The sequence below is a fragment of the Nomascus leucogenys genome, chromosome 15, assembly GCF_006542625.1.
Source record: "Nomascus leucogenys isolate Asia chromosome 15, Asia_NLE_v1, whole genome shotgun sequence".
Classification (NCBI taxonomy): domain Eukaryota; kingdom Metazoa; phylum Chordata; class Mammalia; order Primates; family Hylobatidae; genus Nomascus; species Nomascus leucogenys.
This window is the reverse complement of record NC_044395.1, coordinates 58,953,810-58,974,820: the sequence shown is the minus strand read 5'-3', so window position 1 is coordinate 58,974,820 and position 21,011 is coordinate 58,953,810. Positions and strand designations below refer to the sequence as shown.

The window sequence follows — 21,011 nt, the reverse complement described above, 5'->3', positions numbered from 1 at the left end:
TCAATGTTTGGTGCCTGCAAAGGTGAAAGTCAAATATGTGGCCAGGGAGGCATCCTGGCCACCAGTCTACTGCCATTCCAATAGCCCTTGCATCTTTTCCTCCTAACCTCTACATACAGGTAAACAAAGTGGAGGATGAGGATGGAAAATGTTGGGCACAGGAAAGGAAGGGAGCTTTTTTAAAGGTTCCGTATCAGCTCAATATATATAGGAAGGGTGACTTCACATGCCTACAGAGCAAATACATAGACTTTATCTCAGTGGGATCATTTAACTTATTTATCTTGGATTTATATAAACAATCAAAGTACCAATAATTCTTTCAGATAACTCATAAGAAATTTAAAAAGAGGGTGTGAAATGGCTTCTAAGAGCCTAAGATCTCACCCCTGGGGGGAGCTAGCCCCCCTTAAGTTCCAGTCTGGAAAAACCCAAGGCTCTCAAAGGAATTTACTTCTGATTCCAGCCAACATCTGAAGACAGGTCCCAGACCTCCTCTTCCCATTTATTAAACAAATTTAAAATTGTAAATCCTTCTTCTGTCCCCTTGAGATGCATATGTATCTCCTAAGACCCAGAATATCTTTCTGAAGGACCTGAAGGTCATTCCTTTGAAATGTAACCAACAGACAGGGCCTCAGTCTACCAGTCTCTGTGAGCGGGCAGACACCTAATTTCCATTAATGCTAGTTAGAAGACAGAAATGACATAATCACAGAAAGTCAACAATGCTCTTAGCTTCTTTTTAAATTTTTCACTTCCATAACTTGACTAAAGCTCCCCCATTCCTCCCACTCCTCTCCCTATTCCCTCTTTCTCCTTTATAAACACCCAGTCACCTCTGCACAAATTCGAACACAGCACAGCTCCTTCCTGTACTGTGATAGTTACTGAATAAAATCTGTCTTTATCAGCTTTAACTACTGTCAGGCTTTATCTTTGACAAGAGGAATCCTTGGAGATCATTTAGATCCAAATCCTTATTTTACAATTGAGAAACGTAAAGTTGAAAGAGATTCACTTAACCAGTGACTCCACAAATACTACTATGTGCAGACTATATGGCAGTAAGTAGTCTAGGAGCTCAGATACCGTGGTGAAAAAGACAACCCATTGAAACTGATACAGGAGATAGAAATTATTTAGGCAGATAGTGAGGGCAAGAGTCCTCAGCAGAACTTCCCTTCTAACAAAAAGCAGCCCAAGAAGTTATTTATTTTCTAATAAAGAGCAGCCCAAGAAGTTATTTATTTTTCTAACAAAGAGCAGCCTGAAAAATCGAGCTGCAAACATAAATATGGAAGCTGAAAGCTTGCAAGGGGGAATGCTGGCAGCTGTGCCAATAGAAAAGGGCTACCTGGGGGCCAGGCATGTCCACCATGGAAACTCCTTCCCTTTTTTGTTAGCACGTGTACGGAAGGGAAAAGAAATGGGGAACATGGCACAGTTCAGGCTGAAAACTCGCCTGCATAATAAAAGACTAAGGTGGGGGATGCCAGAGATTCGCTCCTATGCTAATGGCACACCTATTCTTAGCTGTTTTTTCACGCCCGATGTAGATCAGACACCACCTCCCCACCAATTCATCTATAAAACCCCTTGCATTTCACCGTGGAATGGCAACCCATTTTTCTGGGACCCCTCTCTGTAGCTGAGAGCTATTCTCTCTTTTGCCTATTAAACTTCCACTCTTAACCTCACTCTCTGGGTATCTGAGTCCTTGATGTCCCTGGCTGTGAGACAATAAACCTTGGAAGTCGCCCCAGACGAGGTCGCAAACTGTCAGAGGCATCTGAACCAGAGCAGCTTCATCTTGAATAGGGGCTGAGTAACATAAGACTGAGACCTACTGGGCTGCATTCCCAGGAGGTTAAAGCATTCTAAGTCACAGGATGAGATAGGAAGTCGGCACAAGACAAAGGTCATATTGACCTTGCTGATGCAAGTAAAGAAGCCGCCCCAAACCCCCCAAAACCAAGATGGCCACAAGAATGACCTATGGTTGTCCTCACTGCTACACTCCCACCAGCACCAAAACAGTTTACAAATGCGATGGCAACACCAGGAACCATTTTTACCCTATATGGTCTAAAATTTTAGACCATTTTACCCTATATGGTCTAAACAGGAGAGGCATGAATAATCCACCCCTTGTTTAGCATATAATCAAGAAATAACCATAAAAACGGGCAAGCAGCAGCCCTGCTCTGCCTATGGAGTAGCCATTCTTTTATTTATTTCTTAATAAATTTGCTTTCATTTTACCTTATGGATTTGCCTCGAATTCTTTCTTGTGCAAGCTCCAAGAACACTCTCTCTTGGGGTCTGGATTGGGACCTCTTTCTGATAACAAAATCGCCTTTGCAAAAATTATACTAGTGAAAAAATTATGACAATGGGGGAGATCTAATCTAGCCAACTCCCATCTTGCCTTTAATCTGCCCTTAATTATTCCTGGGCTTAAACTTTGGGAGACATTTAGTTTACAATTTAAATGACAATGGCCCTTCCCCAAAACTCAACTGCCTTTGTAAAGCTAATGAGACACCACTAGGCTAGGAGGATAGAGGAGAGTGAACTGGCTTAGGTGTGCAAACTTGTCCAATGCGTGGCCCACACACCAGGACGGTTTTAAATGCGGCCCAATACAAATTTGTAAACTTTCTTAAAACATGAAAATTTTTGTGATTTTTAAAAGCGTATCAGCTATCATTCATGTTAGTGTATTTTATGTGTGCCCCAAGGTAACTCCTCTTCTTCCAATGTGGCCCAGAGAACCCAAAAGATTGGACTCCCCTGGTAGAGGTAAAGGATTGCCAGCCATTATTCAGAAGGTGACAAGACAAGCAACTTCTCCAATTATTCCTGCAGATAACATCACTATTGTACAACCTAAGATTGGCCTTTTGAGAGGTCTTTCCAGGTTTGTTGCATGTCTGATGACCAGTGGCTCCACCTGAACCTGGCAACCTGTGGCCCCACCTAGCAATGACCAAATATGCAGGAAGACCATTTCTCTTGCACCGCCAACCAATAAGCAGTAAGCACCCATTGCCTAGCCACCGAACCCCTTCCCCTAAACTGTGTTTGAAAAACCCTAGCCCCCAAATGCTAGAGGAGACTAATTTGAATAATAATTATGACTTTGGTCTTCCCTTTAGATGGTTCTATCTTGCTAAAACTCTTCCACTATTGCAATTCAGCTGCTTTACATGGGCAGGGGGCATTGATTGGGTAGTTCTACCATCATGATGGAGGTTATATCCTATGAGGCAGTCAAACAGGAAAACTAGTAAGAAAATATCAAGCACTAAAAATGATATGCTGAAAATAAAAAAGAGTAATGTGATACAGAAAGTTTGAGTACTACTCTGGATTGGGTGCTTACTGACGGCCTCATTAAAAAGTTGACATTTGAGACTGGGGTAGGTGACTCATGCCTGTAATCCCAGCACTTTGGGAGGCTGAGGTAGGAGGATCACTTGAACCCAGGAGTTTGAGACCAGCCTGGGTAATGTAGGGAGACTCTGTGTCTACTAAAAATTTTAAAAATTAGGGTTTGGTGTGTGGTGATTCACTTCTGTAATCCCAGCACACTGGAGACCAAGGCAGGAGGATCGCTTGAGCCTAGGAGTTTGAGACCAGCCTGGGCAACATGGCAAAACCCTGTCTCTACAAAAAATTAGCCAGGTATGGTGGTGCAAGCCTGTAGTCCCAGCTAAGGTTGTGGGGTGGGGGTGAGGGGGTGGCGCTGAGGCAGAAGCCAGGGAGATGGTGGTTGCAGTGAGCTGAGATCACACCACTGCACTCCAGTCTAGGTGACAGTGAGACCCTGTGTCCAAAAAAAAAAAAAAAAACCAATAAAACTAAAACTAACAAAATTAGCCAGGCATGATGGCTCATGTGTGTAGTCCCAGCCTGGTATGGCGGTATACATCTATCATCCTAGCTACTAGGGAGGCTGAGGCAGGAGGATTGCTTGAGCCCAGGAAGTCAAGGTTGCAGTGATCCGAGATCTTGCCACTGCACTCCAGCCTGGGTGACACAGTGAGACCCTGTCTCAAAAAAGAAAAAAGACCAGTGTAAATTAACTAGACTAAGGAGGAAAGCGGCAAAAGATATGGTAAAATAGGTAACCAAAGGCCAAATTATGTAGGTTAGGGTAAGGAATTAAGATTCTATTTCAAATATGATGGGATACCACTAAAGGATTTTAAATAAGGGGAAAATAGTATGATCTGATTTATGCTTCATTTGAAATCATGGCTGCTGTGTAGAAAATGGATTGCAGAGGGGCAAGAAGGGAAAACTAGGAAACCAACCTGAAGGCCAATGGTGGCATGCATTATGAGGGTAGTGGGGATCAGAGAGAAGTAAGCTGTGGTTTGGAGGTAGAATTATCAGGACAGCTGATGGAACAGATGTGGAGGGTGAGTGGAAAGAAAAATCAAGGGTGACCCCTGGATTTATCAAGGTTCCCTGGCTTGAACAAACAGGAAAAATGCTTTTAAGTAAGGTATTAAAACTGGGAGAAGGAAGTTAATGAGAGATTTGTTTGTATATAAAGATGATGGTATGTATTAGGCATCTAAGAAGTGTGTTGCTGAAAGTCATTCAGAGATCTTCTGACTGGGTCACATTGTCTTTACTCAAATCTTTCAAATCTGAATCAAGATTTTTTTTTTTTGAGATGGAGTCTTGCTCTGTTGCCCAGACTGGAGTGCCATGGAGTGATCTCGGCTCACTGCAACCTCTGCCCCCCAGGTTCAAGCAATTCTTCTGCCTCAGCCTCCTGAGTAGCTGGGACTACAGGTATGCGCCACCATGCCCAGCTAATTTTTGTATTTTTAGTAGAGACGGGGTTTCACCATATTGGCCAGGCTGGTCTCGAACTCCTGACCTCGTGATCCGCCTGCCTTGGCCTCCCAAAGTGCTGGGATTACAGGTGTGAAGAAGAACTTAATAGCTGAGCTCTTGGAAGTGAAGAGATGCATCTTACTCATATTCATATCCCTTGACAAACTTTGAGACAAAGAGCAAGTACAAAACAAACATGATGAGTATATGAAAGACATACAAAGGTATTGTTTTTATCTTAAATAAAAAAAAATTATCTTAACTAGCAATAATTTCTTTAGGTAACACAACACATCCTAAAGAAACTTTTCAGGCCAGGCGTGGTGGCTCACGCCTGTAATCCCAGCACTTTGGGAGTGCAAGGCGGACAGATCACCTGAGGTTGGGAGTTCGAGACCAGCCTGACCAACACGGAGAAATCCCAACTCGGCTAAAAATACAAAATTAGCTGGGTGTGGTGGCACATGCCTGTAATCCCCAGCTACTAGGGAGGCTGAGGCAGGAGAGTCCCTTGAACCCAGGAGGCAGAGGTTGCAGTGAGCCGAGATCACGCCATTGCACTCCAGGTTGGGCAACAAGAGCAAAACTCTGTCTCAAAAAAAAAAGAAAACTTTCAATTCTTACTAGAATAATAACATTTTTTGCATATTTACTATGTGCCAAATACTATTCTAAGTACTTTAAAATATTAACTCAGTAAATTCTCATAACAACCTTTTCAGTAATTCCACAAACATTTACTATGTGCAGACTATGTGGCCGGAACTAGTCAAATGCTTGGATACCATGGTGAAGAAGACAACCTGTCATCATGGAGGTAGTAAAATGGGTAAACTAGTAAGAAAATACCAAGCAGTGAAAATGCTACACTGAAAATAAAATAATAACATGATAAAGAAAATTCTCTAACAACCCTTAGATTGAAAGTAATGTTAACCTCAGGAGGAAAGTAAGGCAAAGTGGGTATGTGCTTTACTTAAAGAATGAGAGAAATAGCAATTGCAATAATTATTCTGGAGGACTGAAACATTTACAGAATAGAGCTACGAGACATACCCCGCTTTAAATATTGGAAGGGCAAGGATGGATTAAAAGACAGTCTCTGCTGCAAGAATTTCAGAATCCAGAGAGGAAGAAACAATCGTAAACAAATAATCATCAGTGGAAAAGTAGTCAGTGAGTTATTTACAAAGTGAGTAACTGACATAGCTATGAAGTACTATGAAAACAGGCAAGAAACACTAACTCAAGCCAAGGGATGAAGGGAGGCCAAGGAAACTTTTCTTCAGGTGGTGACATCTGTGCTAGGACCAGAAGGATGAATGAGGTTTTAATGGATAAGGAGGTAAAGCTCATTTCAGAAAGAAAAAAAACTATGGCATGTTCTGTCAAGGTGGAGTTGAATACAGTTCTTTATGCTAGAGCCCTAGCATAAAGGCTAGCATAAAGCCCTGGCATAAAGATTTTTGGGATTGGCAATGGACAGAGACAAGACCATGAAGGAAGATAGTGAGCAGGTCTATGAAAGTGGGTCATGGCTAGTAAATATGGTGACCCAATGAGGCTCTGGAGGCATTAATAGCAAACAGTCCTGAGGCCAAGCATGGTGGCTCACACCTGTAATCCCAGCACTTTGGGAGGCCAAGACGGGTAGATCACAAGGTCAGGAGATCGAGACCATCCTGGCCAACATGGTGAAACCCCGTCTCTACTAAAAATACAAAAATTGGCTGGGCGAGGTGGCGCATGCCTGTAATCCCAGCTACTTGGGAGGCCGAGGCAGGAGAATCGCTTGAACCCGGGAAGCGGAGGTTGCAGTGAGCCGAGACTGTGCCACTGCACTCCAACCTGGCGACAGAGTGAAACTCCGTCTCAAAAAAAGAAGAAAAAAAAGAAAAAAGAAAACAGTCCTGTTGGCACTGCAGGACAGATAGGAGCACAGATTCTGATGTCAAGGAGAACAACTAAAGCCTGTTGTAATAATTCAAAGGAAAGGTAATGAAGCTTGAGCTATGCTGTGGCAAAGGATATTCAAGAGAAGTCAGATTCAGGTTAAGCGTGGTGGCTCATGCTTGTAATCCCAGCACTCTGGGAGGCTGGGAGATCACTTGAGCTCAGGAGTTCAAGATCAGCCTGGACAACATAGTGAGACACTGTCTCTAAAATAAAAAATTAAAAAAATTAGCCAGGTGTGGTAGCATGAGTCTGTAGTTCCGGCTACTGGGGAGGCTGAAGTAAGTGGAAGGATCACTGAGCCCAGGGGATCAAGGCTGCAGTGAACTGTGATTGCGCCACTGCACTCTAGACTGGGCAACAGAGGGAGATCCAGTCTCAAAAAAAAAAAAAAAAAAAAGAAAGTAGATTCAGATTGTACATGTATCTTAGGAAAGCAATAACAAGTCTACATGGTTTTACCACTCACAAAAGAACTTTCACATACTCCATTTTTAAGTGGATGTCCAGTAAAACCACAAGATTTCTGAAAAAAGTCCAATTCATCTTTCTTTTATATTATACATAAGATTTCTTTTCAAGGCAACATCCATCCATCTGTTGATGAACACGGGTTGTTTCTACCTTTTGGCTACAGTGAATAATGCTGCAATAAACACTGGCATACAAAGATCTGTTTGAGTCCCTGCTCTGGAGTAATTATATATGTAGAAGTGGAATTGCTAGGTCGTATGGCAATTCTGATGAGCTTTATGAGGAAATGCCAAACTCCTTTCCATAGCAGCTGTACCATATTACACTCTCACAAAGAATTTAGGAGAGTTCCAATTTCTCCACAAATTCACCACACTTACTTTCCTTTTTTAAAAAAATAGCCATCCTGTTAGGTGTAAAGTGGTATTTTATGGTTTTGAATCACATTTCCCCAAGGACAAATGATGATGAACTTCTTCTCATGTGCTTTTTGATCTTTGTGTATCTTCTTTGAAGAAATGTCTATTAAAAATTTTGCCAATTAGGTAGTCTTTATGTTGTTGAGTTTTAGGAGCTCCTTATATTTATTCCAAATATTAAATGCTTATCAGTTATATGATTTGCAGTATGTGCAATTTGCAATATAACTTCTTCCATTCTGTAGGCTGTCTTTTCACTTTCTTCATAATGTCCTTTGATGTACAAATGTTTTAAAATTTGACAAAGTCTAACTAATCTATTTTTTATGTTGTTGCTCAGTCTTCTGGTTTTCTAAGAATCCACTGCCAGATCCAAGGTCATGAAGATTTCCCTTTATTTTTTTCTAAGAGTTTCACAGATTTAGCCCTTATATTTAGGTTGTTGATCCATTTTCAGTGAACTTTTCTATATGATATGAAATAGTGTATCCTGGCCGGGCAGGGTGGCTCACGCTTGTAATCCCAGCACTTTGGGAGGCCGAGGCGGGTGAATCACGAGGTCAGGAGATCGAGACCACAGTGAAACCCCGTCTCTACTAAAAATACAAAAAATCAGCCGGGCGTGGTGGCGGGCGCCTGTAGTCCCAGCTACTCGGAGAGGCTGAGGCAGGAGAATGGCGTGAACCCGGGAGGCGGAGCTTACAGTGAGCCGAGACTGCGCCACTGCACTCCAGCCTGGGCAACAGAGTGAGACTCTGTCTCAAAAAAAAAAAACAAAAAAACGAAATAGTGTATCCATTTTGCAAGTTGTCACAGTTCAACAAATAAGTATTTTATACTATAGGCAACAGTCAAAAGATATTTTAAAAATACCACAAACCAGGTGCAGTGGCTCACACCTGTAATCCCAACACTTTGGGAGGCCACGGCAGGAGGATCACTTGAGCCCAGGAGTTTGAGACCAGCCTGGGCAATGTGGCGAGATGCCATCTCTACAAAAAATAAAAAATATTAGCTTGGCATTGTAAAAGTTATATGAAAATGCTAAGGCCGGGCACACTGGCTCACACCTGTAATCCCAGCATTTTGGGAGGCCAAGGCAGGCGATCACAAGGTCAAGAGATCTCTCGAGACCATCCTGCCCAACATGGTGAAACCCTGTCACTACTAAAAATACAAAAATTAGCCGGGCGTGGTGGCATGCGCCTGTAATCCCAACTACTCAGGAGGCTGAGGCAGGAGAATCGCTTAAATCCAGGAGGTAGAGGTTGCAGTGAGCCCAGATTGTGCCACTGCACTCACTCCAGCCTGGCGAAAAAGCAAGACTCCATCTCAAAAAGAAAAAAAAGAAAAAGAAAATCCTTTGCAATATATAAAGCATTAAGCATTCATGCTCTGCTATCAGACAAACCTTGTTCAATCCTTGCTTCACCATCTGGTGTCTATGTGACTCTGGGAGTAATTTACCATTCTATGATCCAGGTTGTGGTGAGAATTAAATGGTGATGCATGTTAAAAAAAAAAAAAAAAGCATAGCACTGAGTTTATAATAAGCTGTCAAATATTATCTATTATCATTATTATTAAAAAGCTACAAAGCAACTGGAAACCTCATAAATTGCTGTGAGTACAACATAAATTGCTATGGTACAGCCGCTATGGAAAACAGTTTGGCAGTTCCTTAAAAAGTTAAACACAGAATTACCATATGACCCAACAATTCTACTCCTAGTTATATACAGGAGAGAAATGAAAATACGTGTTCACAGAAAAACTTGTACACAAATGTCCATAGCAGCATTATTCCTAATAAACAACAAAGTAGGAAACAAGTAAATGTCCATCAACTGATGATGGATACATAAAAGATGCTATTATCCATATAATGGATTAGTATTTGGCAATAAAAAGGAATGAGATGATACGTGATACAATGTACATAAACCTGGAAATCATTATACTAAGTGAAAGAAAATACAAAAGACCACATATTTTATGATTCCATTTATAAGAAATGTCCAGAGTAGGCAAATCCATACAGATGGATACAGGGGAAAAGGTGGGGGTGTGACTGATACTGATCGATAACAGATACAAGGCTTCTTACTGAGATGTTAGAAAAGTTCTGGAATTAGTGGTTATGTTTGCACAACATAGTGAATATACTAAAAACCAATGAACTGTACACTTCAAAATGGTGAATTTTATCTTATGTGAATTGTATCTCAATAAAAAATAAAAACACAAAATACTAACAATGCAAATAAAAATTAAGAATATTAATCTTAATTTACTTTTGAGAAATACAACAGTAAAGGAACATCTAGTTCTTGTCAAAATACAACCTAATTATCAAATGACAAAAGGCAACCTTTATGATTTGCTAACAGATGACAATGGGCCTTCCTGAAATTGCTGTTTAGATCAAGGCCATCTAATGCCAAATTTATTCATTTTCAAGGGATTTCTAAACCTAATACTAGGTACTTTACTTTCAGGGTACATCATATGAATACGGTCATTTCCTGTTGAGGGGTAGAAAAACACCCCAGAAAAGACACATTAGGTTATTTATTTTTTTTTTTTTGAAACGGAGTCTCACTCTGTCACCAGGGTGGAGTGCAGTGGCGTGACCTTGGCTCACTGCGATCTTGGCTCACAGCGATCTCGGCTCACTGTGATCTTGGCTCACTGCAACCTCCGCCTCCCTGCAACTTCCACCTCCCAGATTCAAGTGATTCTCCTGCCTCAGCCTCCCGAGTAGCTGGGATTACAGGTGCGTGCCACCACGCCCAGCTAATTTTTTTTGTATTTTTAGTAGGTATGCAGTTTCACCACGTTGGTCAGGATGGTCTCAATCTCCTGACCTTGTGGGAGCCCTGGCCTCCCAAAGTGCTGGGATTACAGGCGTGAGCCACCGCGCCTGGCCACATTAGGTTATTTTCTACTTAATGACATCATCTTTCAAGTACTCAGCCCCCTGAAATACTTTCTGCTTATTCTAAGATTCATATTTGCTTTCATTTTTTAACATTTATTTGAAACACACATCGATGTTACAGTATTTTTTTTTTAAACTCCTATTTACTTAGAAATTATTCTGAGGCTAAAAGAAAGCAAGTGCAATTTCTTTTAAGGCATAATTTATTAATAATTGGTTATCTCACTAGTTTTAAAGGTCTTCACATGGCTATCTTCAGGAAAGAGGCAGGGCAGTAGGAAGTAGAGGTGCAGGTACTAAATTTGTGAAGGCATGTGAAGGCAAATTGTTATTTAGCATAGTGGTATTCATTATCCATGGTCAAGGTGTCTGACATTGGTCATTAATCAATCATTAACAACCACAGAAAATAGGGGAATTTCATGGAAGCGTAAGGGTTCACTGGCAGAGAATTTCTTTATGACTTGCCAAGTAAAAGGAATGTGAAGAATAAGGCCAAGGCCCATCCAACAAAGCAAGAGTTAACAGGTCCTAGCAGAACTGCTAGTTTAAATTTCCATTCGGTGATTTTTTTTTTTTTGAGACAGGGTCTCACTCTGTCGCCCAGGCTGGAGTGCAGTGGCACGATCTTGGCTCATTGCAGCCTCAACCTCCTGGGCTAGCTGAAGCAAGACTTTTACCTCAGCCTCTTGCACAGCTGGGACTACAGGCACGCACCACCACACCCAGCTATTTTTTGTATTATTTTCTTTTCTTTTTTTTTTTGTGGAGATGGGATTTTGCCATGTTGCCAAGGTTGGTCTCGAACTCCTGAGCTCAAGCAATCTACCTGCCTCAGCCTCCCAAAGTGCTAGTATTACACATGTGAGCCACTGTGCCCGGCTGGGTTTCTTTATTTTTAGAAGGGTAATTCCGCTGTAAAAGTAAAAAGTCATCCGCCTAGATTTTTGAGGTCCTGTCTACTATGGATGAATGTATGTTAGCAAACGCAAGATACAGCACAATAACAAATGAATGCCCTTGGTTAAGCTCAGTTCCTAGACATCTCTCTCTTTCTCTCTATCAATTATCAATAGTTGTTGATTTTACCTTCCAAATAGCTCTTACATCCACCCCCTCCTTTCCATCCCTAGTGCCAAAACCTTAATTCAGGTCTCCTTATTGCTCAGTTGGATTATCACAGTAACCCTGAACACATGACTGTTAGGCCTCCACTCACTGTCATTTTCTCAAGGTACTTTCTATTACAGTAGGGCTAAGCTACTGGTTATTTCCTAACAAAATTTCTGCTCATTCTATAGGTCTTAGTTCAGCTGTCTTAGGGAATTACTAACAAGAGATGACAGATAGATGCCAATGCTGACTGATTTGTGTAATAATGTAGTCTGCTAAGTCTAGGCTTAGCAGGAAAGGCTTAGGTTGGTAATGTCTGCTATGAGCGAAGCAACAAGGCCTAGCAGATGCCAGACACTTGCTCTGGATTTAAAAAGAATTTTATATTAATTATATTCCATTTACTTCAAAAGGAAAAGAAACAGCTTTCAGTAATACATATGTACAATGATGCCAGATGAGAGCGCCATAAGAGCCATGTAACAGGGAAGGTAAAAATTCCATCAGAAAACTAGCTAACGATTATAACTAAGAAATAAATATACCAAAGTTAAGCTTACCGGCAGTCAAGGGAAAGAAAACTAAAATTGTCTCAGTGATTAACTGATCCATCTAATACTGATGCATAAAAGATTAAAAGAAGCCACCGGGCATGGTGGATCACGCCAGTAATCCCAGTTCTTTGGGAGGCCAAGGTGGGTGGATCATGAGGTCAGGAGTTCGAGACTAGCCTGGCCAATATGGTGAAACCCTGTCTCTACTAATAATACAAAAAAAATTAGCCGGGCGTGGTGGCACGCACCTGTAGTCCCAGCTACTCAGGAGGCTGAAACAAGAGAATTGCTTGAACCCAGGAGGTGGAGGTTGCAGTGAGCCGAGACAGCACCACTGCACTCTAGCCTGGGTGACAGAGTGAGACTCTGTCTTTAAAAAAAAAAAAAAAAAAAAAAAAAGATTAAAAGAAGCCTTCAAGAAACTTACAGTATACACAATAGACAAATGTGAGGAACATTTCATCAGTGGTATTTTAAAGTACTGGATTCACCAAGTCCTGGATTTGAATGCTGGCTCTGTCGTTTTTAGCAATGTGAGACCAGACAAGTTACTCTATTTAGTTTCTCAAAATCAATTTCCTTGTGAGTAAAATGAGGATAATCAGTATTTTAAAGTTGAGATAATGCAAAGGAAGCACTAAACAGCGCCTGGTACATAATGAACATTCAGTATAAAACCATATGACAGTTTCTAAAACAGGGTTAAACATAAATCCATGAAGGAACATCTTCCTGAGAGAAGGACTCAACAAGACAGTACTACCTGAGCTGAGACCTAAAGGACAAATAAGTTGGCTAGGGAAACAAACTGATGGGAAGGTATTCCAGGCAGAAGATACCATATATGCAAAAATTCTGAGGAACGAAAAAGATGGCATGTTTCTGCATCAGTGGTCCTCAACCTTTCTGGCATCAGGGACCAGTTTTGCGGAAGATAATTTGTCCACAGACTGGGGGTGGTGGGTTGGGAGGGAGATGGTTTTGGGATGATCCAAATGCATTACATTTGAATCAACTAGATGGTCCCCATCTGGAAGTGATGGGAGATAGTGACGGATCATCAGACAGTAGATTCTCAAAAGGAGTGCACAACCTAGATCCTTCGCATGCGCAGTTCACAATAGGGTTCGCACTCCTATGAGAATCTATGCCGCAGCTGATCTCACAGGAAGCGGAGCTCAGATGGTAAGGAGAGGAATGGGGAGGACCACTATCGGTCTGTGGCCCAGGGGTTGGGGACTCCTGTTCTATATAATAGAGTCTAGGGGAACCACTAAATAAGTCTATGCATACTATGTGAACTAAAGCAAAAATGACAACATCCCTGAGCCTTATCAGTTTCTTACTTGATGTGATCAGGGTGATTTTAAGAATTAAATGAGAAAAGACATGAAAAGTCCTGAGCAGAGTGTTAGGCACAAAAGAGATATAACACTTGTGAAATCTAACTTCAGGATTCAAGATTGTTACTAACTAGTAGCAAAAGAAGAGACCTGTAGTCATGTGGATTTTGGAGCCATAGTCTTACTTTTAGTAAACTAATTAAAATTTATGTGTATTATAAAACATCATATCAATTTATGATAGAGTAATATTTCAGTAATAGAGCAGGAAATTTACAAATACTAGTTACCTTGATCAAATATTTTTCCCATCTGTCTGCAGTAACAGATTTGCCAATCTTCCTCATCAGCTTCAAATGGAGCTCCACCAATTCTTTTGGTACTTAAAAGAAAGAAAAAAAAATATTCTTAGCCAACAAAATAAAACAATTGTAAACATTTAAGATAATAAAAAAAATAATCTTCTCCAACCCTGGATACTTTCTCAAAACAGACAGTGTTGATACTAGCTAACTTTTAGACCTCTGAATCAAAAAAGCCTAAACTACAGTAAGAAATGACCAAAAACCACTTTCTTAAAGATAAGCAAGAATATTTACATTTTCTTTCAAAACACCATCAAATAAGAGTAAAACCTAATATAAAGTATGAACTTTGATGATAATTATATGTCAATGTAGGTTCATCAATTATAAGAAATGTACCACTATTGTGGGAGCCAATAGTACAGAAGTTGTATGAGTATGGGGACAGGGATATATGGGAACTCTCCGTACTTGCTGCTTAATTTTTCTGTGAACCTAAAATTGCTCTTAAAAAATAGTTTGTTAAAAAAAAAAAAAAACAAGTAAAAGCACTTAACTATACAACTAAAGTTTGTATTCTGTTTATCTCCAATAACAAATACTTGGTTCCTTTACTGAGATTTCAAAGACATACATTCATAGAATTAGAAAGGAACCAAGAAGTATGAATTCCAAGTTGACAGACATGACAGAAATTAAACTAATGGTTTCCAAACTGTTTTGGAAAACTCTTCCAATCTATCCCTTGTCTGATGTGTTAAACTTCTCTGTAGCATTTCTATGAATCTTTGCTTGACGAGCTTCATGGACAAAAAAATTACTTACCTTCCACAGCACTTAGTTCTGTTTTCTGGATAGTTGTAATTTCCAGAAAGTTACCCTTACTCTCAGTCAAAATCTGCCCTCTGACAACTTCCTCTCCTGATTCTGGCTCTTATTCTCTAGTTTTAAAGACAGTACTTTTAATCCCTCTTCTGTTGGAACCTTCAAATATTTGAGGACTGCCATATCTTCCCTCAGATTCTCTGCTTTGACTGTAAACAATCGGAGTTCCTCTAAATATTATTTAGGCATGGTCTGATTGTATTTAATTACATTAATTAGACCAGAGGGACACATACGGCTGTCAAAGTAAGCATTTTTCTTTTTTCTTTTGAAACAGTATCTCACTGTTTTTGCCCAGGCTGGAGTGCCATGGCACAATCTTGGCTCACTGCATCTCCGCCTCCTGGGTTCAAGCAATTCTCCTGCCTCAGCCTCCCAAGTAGCTGGAATTACAGGTGCCCACCACTACTCCCGGCTAGTTTTTGTATTTTTAGTAGAAACAGGGTTTCACCATGTTGGCCAGGCTTGTCTGGAACTCCTGATCTCAGGCGATCTGCCTGCCTTGGCCTCCTAAAATGCTGGGATTACAGGCATGACCCACTGCACCAGGCCTAAAATGAGCATTTCTCAAATCCCAAACACCACTAGTAACCTAAGAGAAATTATAGTATACTACCTAAAAAGATCCCATACTCAAATATATTGGCAAAATGCTGGATCAAAAAAAAAAAAAGTTTTGTTTTTTTTTTTTCTTTAAACCACAGGACCATTGTCTTTATCATTCGCCCTTATGTGCATTGTGAATATCCAAAATAGGTATATAATCTGCAGCATTCTCTAACATATTTGATCCACTATCTTGTAGGATACAAACACTCTGAGGGACAGGTTGGGAAACGATGACCTAATATTTTCCAGTCATTCTTTCATTCTCTACTAAAGCTCCTTCCGAATTTGAAACAACACTTTGAAATATAAAAACATTCACCCATTCAACTACTTTCAGTGGGTCAACTACTAGTAAGAAACAGTCCCTCAGTCCTTAATGAGCCTACTTGAGTGAATCTTCATAGCAGGTAGAGTGGTGGGTTGGGGGTGGGAGTGGGGAAGAGTGTTCAAAGACAAGTAAATAGACAAAATCTACTAAGATGCGAAGTATGGAGGGTTAAGGGTGGAATGGAGAAAAGGAGGGAAAGGGCATTGCTTGCACAAAAACAACAGATGCAAATAGCCAAAAAACCAAAAAGAACATGGAACTGGAGGAATGGACATAGATAATTATACCCTAATGAGGCCAGGCTCAGAAGTTTAGATTTTATGTAAAAGTTTAAGCAGGAGAGTCTGCTGCATTTTAGAAGACCTTAATGACTGAATTGGAGGAAGACAGATTTTTTTTTTTTTTTTTGAGATGGAGTCTGGCTCTGTCGCCGAGGCTGGAGTGCAGTGGCGCAATCTCGGCTCACTGCAAGCTCCGCCTCCCGGGTTCACGCCATTCTCCTGCCTCAGCCTCTCAGAGCAGCTGGGACTACAGGCGCCCGCCACCACGCCCGGCTAATTTTTTTTGTATTTTTAGTAGAGACGGGGTTTCACCGTGGTCTCGATCTCCTGACCTCGTGATCCACCCACCTCGGCCTCCCAAAGTGCTGGGATTACAAGCGTGAGCCACCGCGCCCGGCCTATGACAGATTTTTAAATATTAACAAAAGAAGTTTTTATTTGCTTTTTTGTTTTAGGAGGTGGGGTGCAGGGCCGAAGCTAGATATAAATTCAGGAAAACCTCAATCCAGAAGATAGGAGTAGCCTAAACTAAGGTAGAGGTGGTACAGAGAGAAGTGGACAGATCTGAGAAATGTTTAGGAAACAAAATTATTAAAACTTAGTGATTGACTTGTTGTGCAGTGATAAAAGATCTGGGCTGGATTCTCAGCTGCCCCACCTATATAAGGAGACAACGGTTCTGGTCGAGTCCTTTAAACAATGAAGCTCAATTTCTCCATTAAAAAAGGTTGTGTTGGCTATCTCATGGAATTTTGAAACTGTATAGCGTTGTATAAATATAAAACACTTTTATTTCTCTTGTTTTTTAAAACCAAAGTCACTTTCTTCAATTTCTCCTCTTCCCCAAACACAGAAGTCTTGATGTTCTCCCTTCCCACATCTTAAGCCTGCCTCCTATTTCCTCCTTTCCCTAGGACATTACTATACCTTCTCGCATCAGAAAAACAGCGATGGATAGTCTCCTGCAATCAAACCAATCTTCCAAAAACACTGCTTTCATATCACTTCCCAGTTGGTAAGTATTTTTTATGGCTCCTAAATACCTACATAAACCCAGCCAATTTCTTACCCTAGCCTCAGAGTCCCAATATTCAGTCTCATCCTAACTCTGCAATTCTTCTCTCTTACTTCCTGCACTGAAATCCTTGATTCGAATAATTTTGCCAGTTAATGGTCCACTAAGCTTACTCAGCCCATTACCTATGTGGGCTTTATTAAAGAGTTATTTATTGTTTTCTGCCCACTTGAATCATATTTATCTTTCAATGTCTAGGCAATACAAGTCCCAAAAGTCTCTGTGATAGATTTCTAGTACCAGCAACCTTCTTGTCCCTGGAATACCCACTGTATTCATACTGTCTGTATCACTCATTAGGCAGTTGGCTAAAACCTCTGCACCAGTGTTTTACACATGTCCCCCACCAGTGTTCTATGCTACACAGAATCATGAAAGATTTTAATACAACTGGTACTATTTTTTAAAAGCCAATACAAGACAAAAATAAAAGTGAATAAATATGTTTTCATCCCATTTTACAAATCTACTCATTGTTGATTTACGCATGTACAAATAGATTATGTATTACTTGATTTATAAGAGTACTGGCTCTTCTACAGTCAGCACTGTGCAACAGAAATGTAAAGTGAGTCACGTAATTTCAAATTTTCTAGTAAAATATTATATAAAGTAAAAAGAGGTTAAAATTAATTTTAATAATATATTTTATTTAATGCCCTTTATCCAAAATTATATCAACATATAATCAGCATTTTTTTCTTTTTTTTGAGACAGAGTCTCGCTCTGTCACCCAGGCTGGAGTGCAGTGGCGTGATCTTGGCTCACTGCAACCTCTGCCTCCCGGGTTCAAGCGATTCTCCTGCCTCAGCCTCCTGAGTAACTGGGATTACAGGCATGTGCCACCACACCTGGCTAATTTTTATATTTTTAGTAAAGACAGGGTTTCACCATGTTCGTCAGGCTGGTCACGAACTCCTGACCTCATGATCTCCCGCCTCGGTCTCCCAAAGTGCTGGGATTACAGGCGTTGAGCCACCGCGCCCGGCCAATCACTATTTTTAAAGTATTCCTTTCTTTTGTACTAAGTAAAAGATTTTACTTTTCAGACTATTTAAAATACATTGTGCATTTCACACTGACAGCACATCTCAATTCAAACTAGCTATATTTCAAGTGCTCAAGAGCCACATGTGGCTAGTGGCTACTGTACTAGACAGCACTGCATAGTGTAGACCTAGTATGCTTGAAATTAAAATTTATAACCCACTAAACATACCAACTGAATTAATATTTTGTTACAAATAGAACTGACAAGCTGATAATCTTTAAGCGCACTAGTATAATCTGTCAACTGATAAGAAACAGGCTACAGGAAAATTAATCAACATTATAGTTTATTAAACATTAAAATCACCATACTTTTTATTCTTTAAAACGGCACTGTCTATTAAATAGATTGCTCCAGGATGATCGAAATGTTCTATATCTACACTTTTCAGTGCAGTAGCCATCAACCACATGTGTCTACTGAGAAGCTGAAATTTGGCTAATGAAACTAAGGAACTCAATTCTTAATTTTATTTATTTTTAAATTATCTTAAATTTTAATAAACACGTAGTAAGTTGCTATGGCTTTGGACAGCTGTAAAGTATCAATCATACATATATTTTTTTGAGACGGAGTCTTGCTCTGTCGCCCAGGCTGGAGTGCAGTGGCATGATCTCAGCTCACTAGAACCTCCACCTCCTGGGTTCAAATGATTCTCCTGCCTCAGCCTCCCAAGAAGCTGGGACTACAGGCACGTACCACCACACCTTGGCCTCCCAAAATGCTGGGATTACAGGTGTGAGCCACTGCACCCAGCCATCAATCATATTTTTTAAATACATGATCATTTTCTGAAACACTGACAAGCTCTAAATTCATTTATCACCTGTAAGATTTCTAAAATAGTTTCATTTCCAGAAGATAATTATTAACTTCCTTCTAAAGATTTATTAACCACTTCAAGTCAATCCAAAAAATAATTTTTGTCCCAATTGAACTGAAATATCCTCTACCTTTTCACATGATAAATTTCATAAAATAACCTTTAACAAACCCCCTTCTTTCACAGGGCCTCAGGAGGTGAAAGACTCTGAAGGAGAAAGAAACAGTCAGGGGCTATGTGAATTCATGAAGGGCTGCCAACATGATGTAGGTATGAAGTAGCAGAAAAGTGGTAGAATCCCAGACTATATTACTGATACAATTACTCAAAGATGTTTTATATTTTGACATTTTTCTAAGCATCTTTCTAGCACCATGTCTTTAAAATGTCACTGCTCCTGCAATTCTATTGTGTTACTTATAATTTTACCTTTTTGAATGGTAGAAATGTACAGCACCTCATAATGGCTAAACACATAATTCTTATTCTTCAATAAAGTCTTCTACTCAAATTTAGTTTAAGCTTATAGGCAGAGATACAGTTATGGAAACAGCTGACTTTATCTAGGCCATCGATAAAAGAACATTTATTTCAGACACAGCGATTCAAAGACAAGCTTACAATAAGCTTTTACTTACTACCCAGTGTTTAGAAACTGTTGGGGGAGCAGTTTTAGAATAATGAGACTGATCCCACAGGTCACCTGATCCTTGAAATCACTGTCATGTATTCATACACCTTATCTTCAAAGAGTTCATTTAATCAATCATCCTAGTTTTCTGAAAAGCAAAGAAACAGCTCAAGACTATGAACTGTAACTTAGACGATCATCTAAAAAGGTATAGTACAGAGAGGCTGGGTGCGGTGGCTCATGCCTGTAATCCCAGCACTTTGGGAGGCCAAAGCGGGTGGATCACGAGGGTCAGAAGATCGAGACCACCCTGGCTAACACGGTAAAACCCCATCTCTACTAAAAATACAAAAAATTAGCTGAGTGTGGTGGCATGCACCTGTAGTCCCAGCTACTCGGGAGGCTGAGAATTGCTTGAACCTGGGAGGCGGAGGATGCGGTGAGCCCAGATCGTGCCACTGCACTCCAGCCTAGGTGACAGAGTGAGACTCCGTCTCAAAAAACAAAACAAAACAAAACAAAAGTATAGCACAGATATTCCAGCTAAGTATATGCTCACCTCATTACCATTGTGGAAAAAAATAAATCCAAAAATAACTGTTATACAGGCAGATAAACCAAGGGATATCTGCTGTTCCAATTTAGTTTTCTGAGTTCCATTGAGAATCATACTGTTGTTCCCATATACATAAAGAAACACACCAAACATGGCTCAGATTATTTCAGAACCAAAAACTAGAAAATTTTATCTGCTACAAAGAAAGTAATCAGCATACTACAAATATCAGCATGGCTTGAGGTGGTGATAAGACCAGCAATCCAGAAAGAAGAACAGTATTAACAGAAATGAAACCCTGTACAACTGCAGCACCCTGTGAAACCACCTTTCCTGAAGAAGGATTCCTTATGGAGAGACAAGGCCTCTATAAGATGAAGTGAGTAACCCACACAGCAGTCAGTCCTTTTTTTTTTTTTTTTTTTTTTGGAACAGAGTCTCCCTCTGTCGCCCAGGCTGGAGTGCAGTGGCGCAATCTCAGCTCACTGCAAGCTCCGCCTCCCAGGTTCACGCCATTCTCCTGCCTCAGCCTCCCGAGTAGCTGGGACTACAGGCGTGCACCACCTATGCCTGGCTAATTTTTTTTGTATTTTAGTAGGGACGAGGTTTCACTGTGTTAGCCAGGATGGTCTCGATCTCCTGACCTTGTGATCCACCCGCCTTAGCCTCTCAAAGTACTGGGATTACAGGAGTGAGCCACTGCGCCCGGCTGCAGTCAGTCTTTAAAGAGATACTCTGCTTATACTTATAACCACCATCCTGGTAGAGGGAATTTGTAGTACTTGAGGCAATGACTTCTAGTACCAGATGTCT

At 40.5% G+C, this 21,011-nt stretch overlaps 1 protein-coding gene across 3 annotated transcripts in view; it reads right to left on the bottom strand.

Annotated features, from left to right (window-relative positions):
- RSF1 (remodeling and spacing factor 1) overlaps window positions 1-21,011 on the bottom strand; it is a 158,329-nt gene that overhangs the window by 85,405 nt on the left and 51,913 nt on the right. For all 3 annotated transcript variants that reach the window (XM_030828730.1, XM_003254671.4, XM_030828731.1), the window contains exon 2: window positions 13,945-14,036. In XM_030828730.1, coding sequence (XP_030684590.1) covers window positions 13,945-14,036 — 92 coding nt within the window. The remainder of the gene's footprint in view (window positions 1-13,944; window positions 14,037-21,011) is intronic.